Genomic DNA, 18,256 nt, shown 5'->3' with positions numbered 1-18,256 from the left:
AAACGTATTTATTATCGCCTTAACATGGTTGAAAATTGACAATATTCTCTTCAAAATTCGGTAAAATCAGGTATCTTTTAATTTTGCTTTTAATGCGATACAAATGAAATTAGAGAATCTTGATTAATTCTAATATATAATCTAATAACCGTTTCGTTAAAAACGAAAGACGTTTCGTTCCGTTAGGATTCGAATATTCGAAGAATTTATACACGTAATGTTTTCAACGTTTACGTGGAGAATTTTATTCGACGAAGAAATCACCGTGTCTTCGCTTCGGGAAGGAATAAGAATGAAACAATGTGGTTAAAATTTTTTTTTTTATTACATCAACATAATACTGGCTAAGGGTCAAAACAATCGAAGAACGCGTCTATTAGGGGTACCGAGATTAACACAGGCAACTCGGAAGTGAAACTCGCTGGCGAATACGAGGAACGCCCGGTGTAACCGAGCTGCTCGATCGACAGCGAGTTTCCTTCGAGCCGCGAAAGGGATGGGAGCACAGTCTAATGTTCCCTAACTAGAGATAAATACATTTCTTATACAAGTAATAAAATTATTCGCAGCGAGGCAACCAAGTCTTCGAACAAATCAGCCTTTAACGAATCCTTCGAAAAGAAGATTAAAAAGTAAGGGATGGCGAGGCAGCAGCGGGTACGCTCTTTATGTGTCCAACTCGAATCGCGTCAGGTTGCGTTAGTGTTTCTCGTTTAGGTATATGGGAATCTGTATGCGTGTATTATATGGGTGCGTGTTACGTGTTCTACGCGTGTCTCTTTCGTAAACGCCAGGAAGTCGTGAATAAAGAATGTGTTATCGAATTAATAATGTGGCGCGCAGGTCTCAAGTGATTCGTCGTGACCGGCCGCTGCCTCGTGTTTAGTATCGCGCAATTAAGCTGTGATGATCATACGTCATCATCCCGTTCTGTTTCATCGGTTGTGTGTAATTGTTGTTGTTGTTGTTGTTACATTTAATTGAAAAACCTAACTACACATAGTTCAAGGGAACTGAATATTCTTCTGCTTTTTTTTTTTGACGTTTTCTTTCTTTTTTTTTGTTTCAGTTTTTTTTTTTTTTTTTTAAGTTGTTTTGTTTCACTTGTAATTGGACACATATTTGTCAATGTAAAGAATGAAGTAAAAACGTAAGAATCCACCTAGCATATGTGGGGTGTGCGCGGGGCGTGGGTGAACTGAATGTGCAAATTCGGATAGATGCGCGGATTCAATACTATCGGATAATGTAACGGGGGTAAGCACAACATCTTTTCACTTTTTGTATTATTATTATTAGTCGAGTATGAGTTGAATGAAGCAGCCGCGGCGCACTGCATCCTATCGGAGGATCCCCTCGCGGAGGAGACGCTCGTCGGGCACCAGCCCGCGGACTGCGAGCTTCCGAGGAAGCTTGATGGTTACTTTTTCTTCTGGGCTTTCTCCGCGGCTTTTGTGACCTTGCCCTGGGTATCTTTAAAGGTGACACTCTGCAAATTAATACATTTTAACGTTAAATCTTTTCCGATTATATTCTTGGAAAGGATAACGATACAAGAGATATCGTTTCATCGTACAGGAGGTTCGTTAGTTCCGAAAATATCTCCAAACGGCAATAACTTTGTTATTTGACCGATGGATTTATGAAAAAACAACGAAGAGCGATATAACTTTCTATGATTTTCGTATAACAGAAGATTTTGAGATTTTTCTTGGATAGATAGCTCTTGTCTTGTTTGATAGGTGCGTTTAATGCGCATACTACGGTAGTGCGTTCAAAATCAAATTAATCCTTTATAAATCGTGTAACAAGACGTTTATCCTTTTGACAGTGAAGCTTTATCTTTCCTTATTTTTCTCATAAATCTATATACCCCGTGTAATCTAAGAAATCTACTAAATAAACTTTTGAAATAAATTCCGTGAGAGCGTCGTGAAATTAACATAATGATGGTTTAAAAGTTAAAGATAAGGGTTGATTAATACGAAGAGTTTCAATTACGCATAGTATCTAAAAGTAGACATAATTTCTCAATAATTTTCCTGCCTGAATAAACGTATTTGTACGGTTAATTCGATAAAGTACATGTTTCATATATTCTTTCTTTTTTATCACAATTGGCGTCACTTTATCAGTTATTTACCAAGCGTTTGACGCTATCAGACGAGGGTTAACGTCACTCTTTCTTATGTGCTAATATAATATTCTTTAAGATTACGCAATCTTTAGGAAAATATTCTATCTTTTCTTAAATTTCAATTCCATCAGAATTTCCTTAGTATACCAATTTTAGTTCCCTACGACGGTAAATTCGTCATTCCAAAAATATAATATTACAATACTCGCGCTCTTGGCGAAATATCAAATTACTCTCAAGATGTACAGCGACGAATATTTCATCTCAGGAATTATACCTTAATTTCGTAGAAACAGTTATTAAACTCGTCGTGAATATATTTATCAACGTAATCTTTCCTCGCGAAAAATTTAAATAATATCTTTGCACTCGATTAAAAAAGGATTCGCTTGAGACAAAGTACCTAGAGGTTACTATACCCGATACTTTAGATCGCGTAACGCGCCAGGAGATGTCAGAGGTCTGGAATAAAATAAAAGTCATTATACTCTTGTCATGATGCCATGACATTTCGACCATCGAAAACTATTAAATATCAAAGGTGAATACCGCATGGTGTACATATCCATCGCCGTCATCGATGCGCTCTATTCTTCCAATTTTTTAAATTTATCTCGATCCAGCGATTTCTCTACGTTTCAAGAGCCTCTTTAACGAAGATTTTAATCAATGGAAGAGACGAGGAACCTTCCACAAAGAACATCAAACGTTGTATGCGCACGTATCGGTTTCAATGAAACTCGGCAAATAATTGAAACGTATGCCGAGATATTCGATACTTTATAACGAAGTTTTAATCAATTACAGTCGGTTACACATCGTTGCAAATGTTGCGATTAATTCGTATCGGAGAAGAGAAACGCCAGCTACATTATAAAAGCTTCTCTTCGTAAATTAAATATTTTCCATTTCGCATCTGTCGTAAAAGCTTTATAAAAATATAAAGAGCGTAAGAATAGCGCTTGAATCGCTCGATGTTGCTAGATCGCTTTATAGGGAATTATTTTATTACCTGATAAATCTCCTTGCACGATCGAACCGACTCTATCGGTGACATTTTACAAGCTACTAATTACAAGTTATTTAATATCCATAAGAGTTAGCGAATTAAACGGACATATTGTTCTCTTAACGATAATATTGCTAATAATAATAATACTAATAGTAATGCTGGTAAAGAATCGCCTACGAAGCACGAAATATCCGTATGAAATAACCGTACCTTTATGACGCCCACAGCGACAGTCTGACGCATGTCGCGAACAGCGAAACGTCCCAGCGGCGGGAATTCCTGGAAAGCTTCGACGCACATCGGTTTAGTCGGCTGCAACATCACGATCGCAGCGTCTCCGCTTTTGATGCTTTTCGGATTCTCTTCGGTAGTCTTGCCGGTACGACGATCGCATTTCTCTTTAATCTCCGCGAATTTGCAGGCGATATGAGCAGTGTGGCAGTCGAGCACCGGCGTGTAACCGTTGCTGATCTGCCCGGGATGATTCAGGACGATTACTTGAGCGGTGAAATCGGCAGCCCCTCGCGGCGGCTGATTTTTCGAATCGCCTGCCACGTAACCACGTCTCAACTCTTTCACGGAGATGTTCTTTACGTTGAAACCGACGTTGTCGCCAGGCAACGCCTCTGTCAACGCCTCGTGGTGCATCTCCACCGACTTCACTTCGGTGGTCAACGCTGCTGGAGCGAATGTTACCAGCATGCCTGCGAAAGCAAAACCATCATCGATGACCATCTCGAACGAAATATTCGACGATACGAATATCAGAATTACGTTTTCTTGCTATTTCTTTCGAGACAGACGTCTCAAGTTGCAAAAGTTTTTTTTTTTATAGTTTATTTTTGGTCTTTACAATTTGTCCTGAAGGACATTTGGAAAAGTGTTATATCTCGTTGGTAATAAAAAAATAAAATAAAAATAAATATAGCATGTGGCTACCCCCAGCGAGGTGCCAACTTCATGTTTTCTAATTTATATCTTTTATGCAGTCGCAAAAGTTTTTTTTTTATTTTATTTTGGTTTTTACAATTTGTCCTGAAGGACATTTGGTAAAGTGTTATATCTCGTTGGTAATAAAAAAATAAAATAAAAATAAAAATAAATATAGCATGTGGCTACCCCCAGCGGGGTGCCATCTTCGTGTTTACTAAGTTATATCTTTTATGCAGTCGCAAAAGTTTTTTTTTTTATTTTATTTTGGTTTTTACAATTTGTTCTGATGGACATTTGGAAAAGTGTTATATCTCGTTGGTAATAAAAAAATAAAATAAAAATAAATATAGGATGTGGCTACCCCCAGCGGGGTGCCATCTTTGTGTTTACTAATTTATATCTTTTATGCAGTTGCAAAAGTGAAAGAGAAAAGGTTGCCGGTAATTACTAGACATTTCTGGTGAAAAGATCATCGAAGAAAAGCGACGAAGCATTTAGGCAAGTCCTAAATATCCTAAATATCCATACCTGGTTTCAGAATACCGGTCTCTACACGACCGACCGGTACAGTACCGATACCACCGATCTTGTACACGTCCTGAAGCGGTAAACGAAGAGCCTTGTCGGTAGGTCTGGACGGCGGCAATATAGCGTCAAGGGCTTCGATCAGGGTCTTTCCATCGGCGTTACCATCTTTACGCTCCACTTTCCACCCCTTGTACCACGGCGTGTTCGGCGATGGTTCCAGCATGTTGTCACCGTGCCAACCAGAAATCGGCACGAACGCCACGGAAGCGGTGTTGTAACCGATCTTCTTGATGTACGACGATACCTCTTTCTTAATTTCCTCGAAACGAGCTTCCGAATACGGCGGATCGGTCATGTCCATCTTGTTCACACCGACGATCAGCTGCTTCACACCCAAGGTGAACGCCAACAGAGCGTGTTCGCGCGTCTGTCCGTTCTTCGAGATACCAGCTTCGAATTCACCGATACCAGCCGCGACTATCAACACGGCACAATCGGCTTGACTCGTCCCAGTGATCATGTTTTTGATGAAATCACGATGGCCAGGAGCGTCGATGATCGTCACGTAGTATTTCGCCGTCTCGAATTTCCAGAGGGCGATATCGATCGTGATACCGCGCTCGCGTTCAGCTTTCAGCTTGTCCAACACCCAGGCGTACTTGAACGAACCTTTGCCCATCTCCTGAGCTTCCTTCTCGAACTTCTCGATCGTACGTTTGTCGATACCGCCGCATTTGTAGATCAAATGACCAGTGGTGGTCGATTTGCCCGAATCGACGTGGCCGATCACCACGATGTTAATATGAATCTTCTCCTTACCCATGTCGACGCTCTAGTTACCTGCAAGATTGACCAGGCTACGTGAATGCTCGGCTTCGTTATCGATTTCTGGGTTCGCTCGACTCGTTTATGGAAAGGCGATTAGTCGCGACGCGCGCGATCCCCTTTTCAGTTATGTCGACATCGAACGCTGTTCGTAAGAATCGGAACGATATTTCGCACGAAGATAATGATCGTTTCTTCGTTCCGTTTACATTTTTAATCTACACAAAGGATTTCCCTTTTCTTCGTAGATTATGGCCGGTTAAAATCGGATTAATCGCGGCGACTTCGTTACCTCGCGTAACCTTCTATCAAAACTCGCATTAAAAAAAAAACCAGTTAAAAATACGATTTTGTCTTTCAACTCGATATCGCGTGTGCAGTTTCTTACCCTCAAATGCAACTTTCTAACGGTATAAATAAGCTGGACTACCTTTGACCGAAGATAGACACCAGACGTATACATCGCGATCGATAAAGCTTATTTTGATCCGAGCTTACTTCGACTTCTTTGAGCAGTTGGAAGTTATAAACGATGGATAAATTATAGAAGGTGACAATTATTTTTACGCTAATTCGATAGTTTACTCGCTATTAAGATATTTTCACAATTATTTCATATTTTTAGCTTATACGATTTAACTTCGTTAAAGAGAAAGATATATATGAACAGTTGTTTCAGGTTACGTAGACAATTCTCGTTTCGAAGAATCGAAAGAAGTTTCAAAGGAGACGAGGAATCGAATTTATTCGTCTCGTGTACGCACGGTGTTTTTACTTATTCATTTACGCATAATTGGTAGTGCGCGTCCTTAATAATTGGCCGTGCGCGTCCTTAATAATTGGCCGGAATTCAATACACCATGGAATGTTGCTCGTTATCGGATGGGAATACGACGAAACGTTAGTTCGCTATGAGACGTTTGAATCGGTGGTAGCCGACTGATCATACGCGTGCTTATACTACTGGCACGCAAGATATTCGATAGTTGATCGCGGTTTTATTGGTTCGTTAACAGACTTTGCGTGACAGTCGTGTCCGCTTCTGTTTCATATTTAATGTCATGGGAATATGGAAAGATTATATTTCTTTGTTATATTTTTTAGTATTCTTTCGAGTTAATTTTCATGTTAGATCGTTTAACACTGTTAAGAGATATTATCTACAGAAAATTAAAGAAATTAAATTAAACAAACGAAACATATTCTATATTTGATATTTTAAAGCAATAAAAATTTTATTGTAAAAATAAGAATGTCTTTTGCTAGATTGAATTTTATAATTATTTTATATACTGTATTTCTTCTTCAAGTCGCGTTGTCGAAACGACGCAACTTTTTCTATCGCCATTTTTCTTTTTTCTTTCTATTTATAAGTCTAATAAAATTTCTTCTTCTTTTTTAAACCGTACATCGTTCGTCTTAATCGCGAGAGGTGCTCAAATATCATATCGTTACATAACAAACGTTTCCCGATACGTTTCGGTGTATGGTTCACACATTGACGAGTGGAGCTGTATCGATTGCTCGGATTCGACGAATCATGCCGCTTCCTAGAATTATTGCGTCCGTAGGATGTATCGAATTTCTCTCAAGTTTGTAAGCAATAACGAGAGTGCAAGAAACCGAACGCGTTTGAAACTAAATCACGCCTAAAAGGAATACGAATCGCTTAAGCGTAATGCGTGAAACGAGAAAAAGAAAAAAATCCAAATATGCGATTCCACTAAAAAACAAAGAAAATGTGAAGTTATAACGAACGCAGTTACGTTTAAAATCTTTTTCATTAAATCAATTTGTTCAAAGAGTTTGCATATTGGAGGAAAATTCACTTCGAGAAAGTAGCTATTCCTCTTTAAGATCGTCTACGTAGCGCTTCGTTTCTTATGAAAAACACCTACGGAAAAATTGTCTCGTCAACTCCATCTTACCCGTGTTTATCGTCTTATTACGTAAAAGTTTACAAGAACTCGCGAAACGACCAGCTACCCCTTAGGAACACACCCCCCGCATTATAATCGCGTCGTTCTCATCGAGAATACTTGGCAAACTCACGAATCCTGTCAATTGCGACATTCTTTCCCCATAACTATCGCGAACGAGGTAACCTCGGATGAGAATAAGACGAGAACACGATTGATTATTAACAGAATGCGTTGAGTTTCACTGGCTGATCGATCGTAACACTTTTTTACTCGGCGTAAGTACTGGATCACGATGGGCGGTCGAGGTAATTACTTATTACGTTCGATCGGATTACAGGACGATTTCTCGCGGATTGTCAACTTTTCGAACTTATATCGCGCGTCGAATGGTCCGGTCGTAATTGCTCGATGGACAGGGTTCGTTGCACGTTGTCGGCTATCGAGAGAACAATTAATATTTACGTGTCAACGGAGGCTAGCTGACGAACCGCGAAGGGTATTGATTCGACGAAAGGGCCCCATGCGGGCCACATCGAAAATACCATCGGTGCGAGTATGCGCGCTTATTCGGTCGAGCCCTACGAGAAAAAAGAGAGACAGACTCACCACGGCGATCAGCATCGTCGTGCTTTAATTTTCACCCCACGAAAATGTCTCTCTGGCGACGCACACCTCGCTTTCGATCGATATTATTCCAAAGAATCACGATTAAACCCTATCCACGTATTACGAACCTCCTTTTCGTGCATTTTTCCTTCAAAAATTACGACTCTCTATGATACGATATTCGAGCGATTAAAAGATCCCGTAGAAATCACGTTAACGTAGCACACACGTTCGATAGCGTGCAACGATTCGCATACACCGGCCTTTTCTAATAATAGTCAGAGCGACCGAGCGAAGCAGCCATTTCGCGATCCGCAATTTCAGGCTCGCGATACGGACATCGCCTATCCGACATCTCGAACAACGCACGATCTCGAATCGACGAAAGTGGCATGTTGCGCGTTTTCTCCAGTTTCGGAGATCGTTGAACCGTAAACACATTTTACAACGTTCGCACGCAACTCGCGCTCGTATGATGCAACTGAACATTAAAGGTAAAGAGGTTAAGCGAAGACGAAACTGCCGGTCCTATCTTAATACCGGTTTCTAGACACTTACCTCTTTTCCAATAGGTTTACACAAACTCCAGCAACGAACAGCAAGATAAGTCACAACGAACAGGATGGTAAGTAACGCGAATTAAGCGGATACGATTACGTCGCGAGATGCTCGCCCTCGACCGCTCAGCGTAATGGCCGCGGCAACGAACTAGCGGCGCACTTCTCGCCAAATGCCCGGTCCTCGCCTACTCGTATTCTACGCGATCGGTCGAATCTGCTCCAACGATACGCTCGACTTGGAAATCTTTTATACGCAACAAATATAATCTATCGAGTCTTTTACGTTACCGTTAGTCTCTTATCTACGAAAAACGAAACGTGCACAGGGCGGATTTGCACCGGGTCGAATCAATATGTCGGCAGCGGCCGGCATTGTTCCACTTCCGTGTTACTATTAGAAGAGTACCGTCTGTTTCGTTTACATCGATTTTTACGTCCGTCACGTTATAATTTCGTAATATCGGTTGGCTCGAAGTTGTCCGAAGGAATTACTCACCGGTATCGACGGGATGGAGAGGCTGGAAAATCCGCGTGGTATCGCACGTATTTCTCTTCTAGCCACCAGGACGGGACACGATGACAGAGAGAGTCGCGGAGGGAGAAGGAGAAAAGGCTCGGGAAGAGCGAGAGAAGCGGGCCGGGGTGAAATCGCAGTGTCATCTGCTGGCGTAGCCTGCGGCAAAGGGTGAAGGGCGCATGTGCTATCGACACGGTCGACGATGGTCCGCGAACACGATTGGACGGACCAGCCTCGACCGTCTATTTTTCACCGGCGCCACCGCTCTCAATTTTCACCGATGATGCATCCGCGAGTAGATTCGCCAACTGCCGGATAAAAGCTCGGTCGGTGCATTTCGAGCGAGCGCGCATACGAACGCTCGCGGCCTCTCGCGACAGAGATCAGCTTCTAGGGCCTCGCCGAACGATTGTAAACTCGATGATTGTCCGACACGTTCATTCACCCTCTCTGTGTACCGTTCCTCGACGTTATTGTGCAGGTCTGTCCCTCGAGATAACCCCTATTACAAGCTACAATTTTCTTTCTTAAACCCCAATAGGCTTTCGTAAAATTCGACAATAGTACCTTTTCCTTCGTATTGTTTTAAATTGCTAAAGAGGCGACAAAGGTTACAAGTCTACCGACAGCTTTACAAATAATTGACCGATGTTATTGGCACCAGGAACAGATGTTTCGGCTTCCCGTGTTTCAATTGAATTTTTTTGTCGTGTGATTAATTTCATGGAACGTTAAATGAAATTACGTACGTTTAGCTTTTCTGCAACATGTCGTTGGAGTCACGTGCTTATTTCATCAGAAATAGAATCGCGAATAGTTATCGCGAGCGAGGTCAATGCTCGGTGTATCTAAAAACTGATAGAAAGATTTTTGTCTTGTTTCCCGCAATTTATGATCGAATTACGTATTCTCCGCTATCTTGTTTACAAACATTGTAGAAAAATATAAATAATAATTATCTTTATGCAGCGACGAATAAGAGTATCGATAGAGACTACACAGCTATTCTTGTAAAATCTTATACGAAATTCTGGTTTGTGACAATGCTTCGTCGCTGTATATTTTCTTGACGTTAATTAATTCGACTTAAGATTCATCTTTATGAAACGCCTCACGAACTTCTTATTTGCGAATTTCCGATTCACTTTGAAGAAACATAAAAGATATAACCTAGCAAACACGAAGATGGCACTCCGCTGGGGGTAGCCACCCACATGCTATATTTAATTTTTATTTTTTTTTCCCAATAAATAAGACATAATACTTTACCAAATGTCCCTCAGGACAAATTGTAAAAAAAAAAAAAAACGAAATAAACTATAAAAAAAAAACTTTGAAGAACGTCTCAGCAATTATCCCCTTGATTAAACGCTGATCGAACGAACAATTGTTCAGCGAATACAGCGATCTGCGTGGCGTACGTTATCTGAAATAATGCAGCGTCGCTGAACGTTGAGCGAATGGAAATTTTTGTTTAAATATTAAAAACTATATTTACGCGATGCAGGAGTTTAAAAACTTGTAATTTTTCAAATGAAACACGTAGACTTTGTTTGTACAACAAGTCTTATTCAATTTTTATGAACACGATTAAAGAAATGGAAATTTATTAAAATTATCAGACAATATAGCGAGTATCTACCTTTACCTTGGATAATTTTTACGTTTCTGCGCATTTAAATTTAACAAATGCAAAAAGATCTCCCTTTCTGCAATGCGATTTCTATATCCTATTAGAATCCAAATATCTTTTGAAGTTGTGAAATTTCATAATGGGAAAGTTCGATCTTGAAACATAGAAGTTCGAATTGTGAAAGACAATGAAACTATTGGAAATAGATATTCGAATCGTTGCGGTGCAACTATTCACACTTGGAGAGTTTCGAGAATCGCAGGATCAGGGAACTTTCCGATTTATGGATTCACGCTATGGTTAGATATTAATGGTGGAAGATGGAAGAGATCGAGGAGATTGCGTAAGCTCCAATAAATTGGAGTGTTTTAAATTTCAGCTGAAAAGAACTGAAAAGATTTTCTATGAATTATTATGTTTTTTATTATTATTTTCTTTTTATTATTATTACATATCGCATCTATACACATCTTCGTCGCGTCAATAATGTCAGAAAACATCTGCGTACATGTCGTTTAACTAATAAATAAATTTTCAAAATGTCAAATAATTCCTAAGTACATAAATCGTAAAAATAAAATAAGTAAAAACTAAATATCTTCCACGCCATAAATTTTTCATTCGTAAAGTTGAAATATTGTCTTTCAAATCTTTGCACAATTGTCTGTTATTAGCAGATATATTTTATTTTTCTATTCAATGAGCTGCTTGGGCCCAGTCGGTATAATCCGGAAAGACTAAAACTGTTACCACCATGATTCATATGCCAACTTTAATTACAGCCCCCATGCCTGTTTTACCGTTAAGTCATTCAGGGATTAGCCGAGACCCAGTGACTTACCTGCGCATTGTTCCTTTTTCTTTCAATATCTCTCTAGGGGTGTAATAATACTAATATATAGCGGAAGTTTAAATTATATTATATTGCTGAGAAATTCCGTGAAAGTAATTTGCACGGAACTGAAGAAGGAGTCTCTTTATGAAAAGAAAAATAGTTTCATTTAGCTATATTCATAAAAGATATAACTTAGAAAAAAAACGCAGCTGGCACCCCGCTGGGGGTAGCCTCCCACATGCTATATTTATTTTTTATTTATATTTTTTTTTCACCAACAAGATATAACACTTTACCAAATGTCCGCAAGGACAAATTGTAAAATAACCAAAATAAAATAAAAAAAAAAAATTTGGCTATATAAATTTAATATTTATTTAATATTTATTTTAATATTGCACGATTCGCGTCCAATTCCTTTATTCGGTCTCTGTCATACTCGACTTTTTTCTTAAAACGTAATGCAACTTTGATATCAAAATTTCGGAAATCAATTTCGACACTGGCGTTTGATCGATACATTCCTTCCATACAATTTTCCTTTTTTTATTTCTGCCGTATTTTTATCTTTACGATAATAAAAATGCCGAAAACGAAAATGCTCCCTTGGGTTTTCCAGTTTTGATGCGACAACAAACAGAAACGACTTGAGAGATTCAGCAACGTTCTTTCTCAAATAAAGCTTGAAAAGTTAGTTGTTGAGATGTATAATGATTTGAATGTTAGAATGAAATTGGTTATTTAAAAATACGACTAACGACATCTAAATGAAAAAAAAAAAAAAGAAACGGAATTATTTTCCGTACAATCTAAGAGAAAGCAACTAATTCGTTATATCAATTAATGATTATCGTTGCCATTATTATGTATTTGTGATAAATTTTAATAAATTCAATTAATTAATATTCAATTCCTACGATTCAAATTGCTACGCGTTATGGGAAATTCGGTTAATTTCTTTGTTTATTGATACGAGATATCACTTTTCGGAAGTCTATTTTGAAATATAATATATATGAAATATCTTATTTCTTATCTCCATTAGAAATCGCGATATTTTACCATATTTATATACAATGACTTACGAAAGTGCTTGAACACTTGCTACAGAAAATTTTTATAAATGAAAATTATATATACTATATTATACACACACACATATATATATATATATTATACTGAAATTTTATTGCAATGAGACACGATCATCGTGATTGTATTAGTGAAATTTGAAACCAATTCGAAAATGTATATAAAAGGTTGCAAGGTATTTATCGCAACGTCTGATAAAAAATTAGTATACGACGCATGTTTAATATAAATCTAATAACAATTTTAATTCTAGTCTAATCTAAAATCAATTATAAAATCGCACAATATCATATTATCATATCACTATTATAAGTATCCTCTATTATCGATACATAAAAAATTTAATGATCAATAAATATGACAAAAATAAAATGTTCAGAAATTGTATACTTGTATAGAAATTGTACGGATATAGATTCAAACAATTTACCCTTGAAATATATGAAAAGTATACTATACATTCTATACTAATCGTACTATGCTATACAGGGAATTAGTAATGGTCTATTGTATTTGTTTGCTTTATTCCCTGCTTGCATACCTGCTCGTTCGGTGTGGGTATATAAGGCCCAAATTTTTCTTGTGGCCACTAGTTGTGATATTACTGTCGTGCAAGAAACATGGAGTACATAAAATCGTTCTTCAGGAGGAACACCAACAACAACACCAACAATGACACCAACAACAACAACAACAACACCACCAACAACAACACCAACACTGACACCAACAACAACAACAACAACACCACCAACAACAACACCAACAATGACACCAACAACAACAACAACAACACCACCAACAACAACACCACCAACAACAACACCACCAACAACAACACCACCAACAACAACACCACCAACAACAACACCACCAACAACAACACCACCAACACCAACACCACCACCAACACCAACACCACCAACACCACCACCAACACCAACACCACCAACACCAACACCACCACCAACACCAACACCACCACCAACACCAACACCACCAACACCACCAACACCACCAACACCACCAACACCACCAACACCACCAACACCAACAACACCAACACCAACACCACCAACACCACCAACACCATCAACACCAACACCACCACCACCACCAACACCACCAACACCACCAACACCACCAACACCACCAACACCACCAACACCACCAACACCACCAACATCACCAACACCACCAACACCACCAACACCACCAACACCACCAACACCACCAACACCACCAACACCACCAACACCACCAACACCACCAACACCGACTCCAATAAAATGGACTTTATTTCGCAATTACCTCCAGAGATTTCTCAAATAATACTCCTGAAGCTGGATCCTGAATCACTCTTGAATGCAGCGCAAGTTTCGTGGTCGTGGAATAGTGTGTGTAGTTCTAATTTGCATTTGAGAAGACGAGGAAAACAATATTTAAAAGAGAAAGAAGAGATGGAGAGACAGGCGGAAATGGACTTACTAGATGATAAAGAGAATGATGTAAGAATACCAAGTCATAATTGTGGTACGTGTGTGACTATAGAACTAGAATTACCGCTTTTAAGAATTTACGGAATTTCTGTAACTAGCGCAAGGAGAGCGAATACGAGACGAATTCTTAGAAACCGGTAAATTCTGCAGATTTGATTAAAAACATCAGTTGACAGAAATTTAGATATATTAGTTTAAGTTAAAACATACGTTAATCTAGTAAGAGTCAGATCGTAGATTTTTATAAAAAATTTCAATTTCCAAAAATATACAAGATGTACATAGTGTGTTTACAAAGCCTCCAAACGTCAGAATCTCGCGCACAATCAAAAACTCTATACGATCAAAAATAATCCGTATGATCAACTTTATCAACGCATTTCTATCTTTCCTGCAATGGATATAATCTCGTTCAAAATGTGTCTGCACCACCAACATGGAAAGCAATCGATTGAAAAGTTTAGCGCAAGCGCTAGAAAGGATAGCGTACGTTGCGCCCCTGCTTTCAGCTAAGAGATTGATAAATTTCACCAAAACAAACCAGAGAGCATGGACGATAAGAATAAGTAGCCGTTAAAGATCCATCGTTCTTCTCTTTTCTTCGACACCATTCATCGATTGTGATTTAACCAACATCATGAGCCCTGGACTTGGACACGACCCTCTTCCTTCCTACAATATCACCGCATTAGGTAAAGTCAAATATGTCTGTTCGTTTTTTCTTGCATGTCGCTTTTTCTTATAATACGTAATCAGTAAGTTGTACAAGTTTTATGAAATGCAATTATTCTCCTATCATGTTCAGGTAATACGGCATTGTGTCTGTGGCAGCAACCGCAGCATGTATTGTTTCAAATGGCGAATTTCTGCTTCGCGTTGTCGTATTCAGCACCTTCTTCGAAGAAAGGGATATTGTTCATGCATTCTGTCCTAATAATAGGTTAATAGATTTATACATTTTCCGGGAAGAAATCGACCAAGTTTCTCAAATCGAACAACTCGTTTATTAAATTTCATAAACTTTGTTATTTCAGGATTCATATTGTTGTCAGGCTGGGCATGGCACGTGATCTGTGCACCGGATATATTCTCTTGGAACTTCAGCTTCCTGGTGTTGAACATCGGTCAACTGGTTTATATCGTTTATCAAATGAGACCTGTTCGATTCGACCCTGAATTAGAGGAAGCGTATCACACTCTTTTCTATCCATTCAAAGTGAGTATTTTAAAACGTTCGTGAACAGTCCTCAAAGATTTTGTACGCAGTTACTGTTACCACCGTATAGAGAATGATAGCTACTCGCGCGATTTCAGTGCTTAATCATTCGCGCATCTGTAGATATACGTCGATTTTAACATTCAGTGGTTAATTGAAACATGAGAAAAGTCTTCAAAAGTGATTTTTGCAACAAAACAGCGACCTAGATTATCAGGATTGTTATGTGTAAAATCAACTTTTATAAGGAAGATTTTATTGTTAAAAACAGGTGTCCCGACTGCAGTTTAAGAGGCTGGTGTCTCCAGAATTCGCTTCGATAATGTCGTTGCATGCAGGCGAGGCATACGCAATGCAAAATCTAACTCGAACCGATAGATTGGGATTACTGCTTAGCGGCAAGGTGAACGTTCTCAGTGATTCGAATTTCCTGCATCCTATTCTGCCTTGCGAGTTCCTAGATTCTCCGGAATTCGAAAGCTCTCGGGCATCCGTGGACGACAAATTCAAGGTAAAAACTTGATATCAGATTAATATCGTCATTTGAAAAATTTGCTATTTATTTGTTTATAGTATTACGATCGTTTTGCATATCTAAGAGACGTAAAAATAAATAGGTTTAATTAAAAAGTAAACTGAAATAGCTGAATTAGAGAGACTATTTTTGAGCCATGTTTCTTATTAACTTTTCTTTATCAGTAATTCGAAATATAGCGATTAAGAATGTAAATTTCGTAGTACAAGGCTGAAAACAATGTCAGCGTAGTAGCTGTTATCGATTAGGGCGGCGATTTACCGCTGACGAAGGTCGCGCGTTTGCAAAGTGTCGGGGAAGTTCGTAGCGGATCTCGTGGTCGATGGAAACTCTTATCCGATCAGGGTGCGCGTAATACGTACCGCATGCGTTTTTGAGACGGAATTTGATCTTGAACAGAGACGTTTTGAATTCGGTGGACATGACACTGTAGGTGTAGATGAACGTAAATCGAGATTTCGGAGAAATGTTGATGAAAAATGTTCAAGGGTGGGTGTAATGACGACAATAGAGAATTGAGAATCAAGATCAAGGGTCGAATTGGTGAAGAAAGTCGAAAGTTGTGCGCGGATCGACCGTGTTAGTTTGTATAGGTACTTTTAATTTTAACTTCATTATACGATACTTTGATTTCAAACGTAATCTATCGCAATATCGTAATAAATCGGAATTGGATATGTGGCGGATTAGGCCCGTGATAATTGTAGTGTTGTTGACTGTAGATATGTCGCTGCTGGGGTTTTACTGTACTTCTAATTATTGTATCGTGGAAGAAAAATATCGGGATTGCGGGTAACAACCTATAAGGCGCTAAGCACTGAGCTATCTTTTTTTTTGTGTTTATTTATGCCAAGATTGTGTTTTTTATACATTGAACGTAATTCACTTAAACTATGAATTAGCATAAGGTGTGTTAGGCAAAGGTACCGATACGCGACGGTACGACGTAGCCGTGCTATATTATGTGTCGTAGTTTTTACAGCTTTTTGTGTTTTTCATTCGTGTGTTTTTGGATTTAAGCCGCTGGGGAGCGAAGCTTTTGTGTATTCTTGTTTATGTTGTATTTTTTGTCCTGAAACTTGGCCGCAAAGTCGTCTGGTGCTAGTTAATGTCTAGTGGCGGGTTTGTTGTCGAGTGCCGCCACAGATAATTATAAAGTTATTAAAATTATAAAAAATTATAAAGTTCGAAAAGATGAATTTATTACATAAAGTTACATTAATTTACTTTTTCGTTTAGGTGTCAATCGTCGCCGCAAGCTCCTGCAGGTACTTATACTGGCAAAGATCCGCGCTGGAGTATCTCCTCGTGAAGGAAGCTTATCTAGCGACAGTTTTAACAACGTTGGTTGCCAGAGATATTGCCACCAAATTATACGCTATGAACAACAAGGTAATAACAAACTCTGATTGCCATTAGTTCCATTCTTTTGATACGGAGAATGACTACAGTCATTCGTAGTACAGCGTTTATCGAATCCAAAGGACGATTAAAGTTGCTCATTTGCGAATGTTTATGGAATTTTTATTAAACTTAAATAATTCTCGAATTAACGTATCGCCATAAGAATGTAAAACGGTATCGAATGTAAAACGCCTGCGAATCGAAGATAAGATTTTAATACGACGATATTAAGAGGTTTTTAAGATTATTCTGCTCGATTAAAAACAAATGGACATCTTTTTCTTAGGATAACATCTGGTTAGATTGTTACAGATAAAGGGTCGCATTTGGATATAAGATTGCCAACTATCAGCGCAGGGTTAACGATAAGTAGCGAATACAGGAGTCCAAGGGCATCCAGACAAGCACTGATTCGCAGGAAGGAATCGTCGATGTCTTCCGATAATGGTAATCTTTTCTACTCCAATTTCCATACGATTTTAATATTTTATTCGTTTATTCAGTCAAGTATCGATCAAAATTACGTTCATATTTTTATTTTATCGATGTTCCTATAATTCTGTCTTAGGTGTTTCTAATCTAAAAGATCGTCAGGTAAACAATCTCTCGAAGAAAGGAGTACCGAACATGGAACCTCTTCCAGAAATGCCTTCGTACGACGACTTGGCGTCCAGCGGTGTGGAAAGTTGGTTAGATTCGTCGAGCAAGTATCACAGTTGCGAGATCGTGGACGAAGAATAACAGGAGGCCTCCTTAACGCCAGACACATTTTACGAGGGAGATAGTGAATAGTGTCGCGTTAGGGAATTGCATAGTAAATGATACGAAGACTGCAGTGTTTTAACCGAACTTTATTCCAAGGAACTACATTATAGTGATAAAATAGACTAGATCATTTCCAGTCGGTGCTTTCATTTGGCGAACGAGAAATTTCATGAACGTAAGTACTGAGAATATACTGTTTGGAAGAAATGCCGTAAAAATGCACAAGTTTAGCATATA

At 38.7% G+C, this 18,256-nt stretch overlaps 3 protein-coding genes across 6 annotated transcripts in view; 1 reads left to right on the top strand and 2 right to left on the bottom strand.

Annotated features, from left to right (window-relative positions):
* Positions 1 to 18,256, bottom strand: part of LOC132916122 (DNA-directed RNA polymerase II subunit Rpb4-like) — a 346,958-nt gene that overhangs the window by 100,222 nt on the left and 228,480 nt on the right. The window lies entirely within an intron of this gene.
* LOC132916125 (elongation factor 1-alpha) lies at positions 307 to 9,179 on the bottom strand. Of its 2 annotated transcripts, none has more exons than XM_060975922.1 (4): positions 9,020 to 9,179; positions 4,611 to 5,450; positions 3,360 to 3,853; positions 307 to 1,489 (listed from the first exon to the last, which is right to left on the bottom strand). In XM_060975922.1, exons 2-4 carry the CDS (start codon positions 5,431 to 5,433, stop codon positions 1,421 to 1,423), a joined length of 1,386 nt encoding a protein of 461 aa, XP_060831905.1. In that variant the 5' UTR covers positions 5,434 to 5,450; positions 9,020 to 9,179; the 3' UTR covers positions 307 to 1,420. The 2 variants fall into 2 exon arrangements, with proteins under 2 accessions (XP_060831905.1, XP_060831906.1); XM_060975923.1 differs by lacking the exon at positions 9,020 to 9,179 and adding an exon at positions 8,522 to 8,846.
* LOC132916111 (popeye domain-containing protein 3-like) lies at positions 14,589 to 18,104 on the top strand. Of its 2 annotated transcripts, XM_060975896.1 has the most exons (7): positions 14,589 to 14,791; positions 14,905 to 15,039; positions 15,134 to 15,315; positions 15,587 to 15,826; positions 17,090 to 17,242; positions 17,557 to 17,701; positions 17,823 to 18,104. In XM_060975896.1, the coding sequence occupies exons 1-7, from the start codon at positions 14,737 to 14,739 to the stop codon at positions 17,993 to 17,995; spliced, it is 1,083 nt and encodes a 360-aa protein (XP_060831879.1). In that variant the 5' UTR covers positions 14,589 to 14,736; the 3' UTR covers positions 17,996 to 18,104. The 2 variants fall into 2 exon arrangements, with proteins under 2 accessions (XP_060831879.1, XP_060831880.1); XM_060975897.1 differs by lacking the exon at positions 14,905 to 15,039.

This window comes from Bombus pascuorum, chromosome 1 (assembly GCF_905332965.1).
Source record: "Bombus pascuorum chromosome 1, iyBomPasc1.1, whole genome shotgun sequence".
Classification (NCBI taxonomy): domain Eukaryota; kingdom Metazoa; phylum Arthropoda; class Insecta; order Hymenoptera; family Apidae; genus Bombus; species Bombus pascuorum.
The sequence above is the reverse complement of the archived record's forward strand: the minus strand, read 5'-3'. Positions and strand labels throughout refer to the sequence as shown.

Excerpts from the sequence above, each read along its gene's own strand:
- LOC132916125 (XM_060975922.1), bottom strand. The coding sequence starts at position 5,433 with ATGGGTAAGGAGAAGATTCATATTAACATCGTGGTGATCGGCCACGTC. Across the intron at positions 3,854-4,610 it reads GACCGGTATTCTGAAACCAG|GCATGCTGGTAACATTCGCT; the intron begins GTATGGATATTT and ends TTGCTTTCGCAG. Across the intron at positions 1,490-3,359 it reads TCGCTGTGGGCGTCATAAAG|AGTGTCACCTTTAAAGATAC; the intron begins GTACGGTTATTT and ends ATTAATTTGCAG.
- LOC132916111 (XM_060975896.1), top strand. The coding sequence starts at position 14,737 with ATGAGCCCTGGACTTGGACACGACCCTCTTCCTTCCTACAATATCACC. Across the intron at positions 14,792-14,904 it reads CTACAATATCACCGCATTAG|GTAATACGGCATTGTGTCTG; the intron begins GTAAAGTCAAAT and ends TATCATGTTCAG. Across the intron at positions 17,702-17,822 it reads GTCGATGTCTTCCGATAATG|GTGTTTCTAATCTAAAAGAT; the intron begins GTAATCTTTTCT and ends ATTCTGTCTTAG.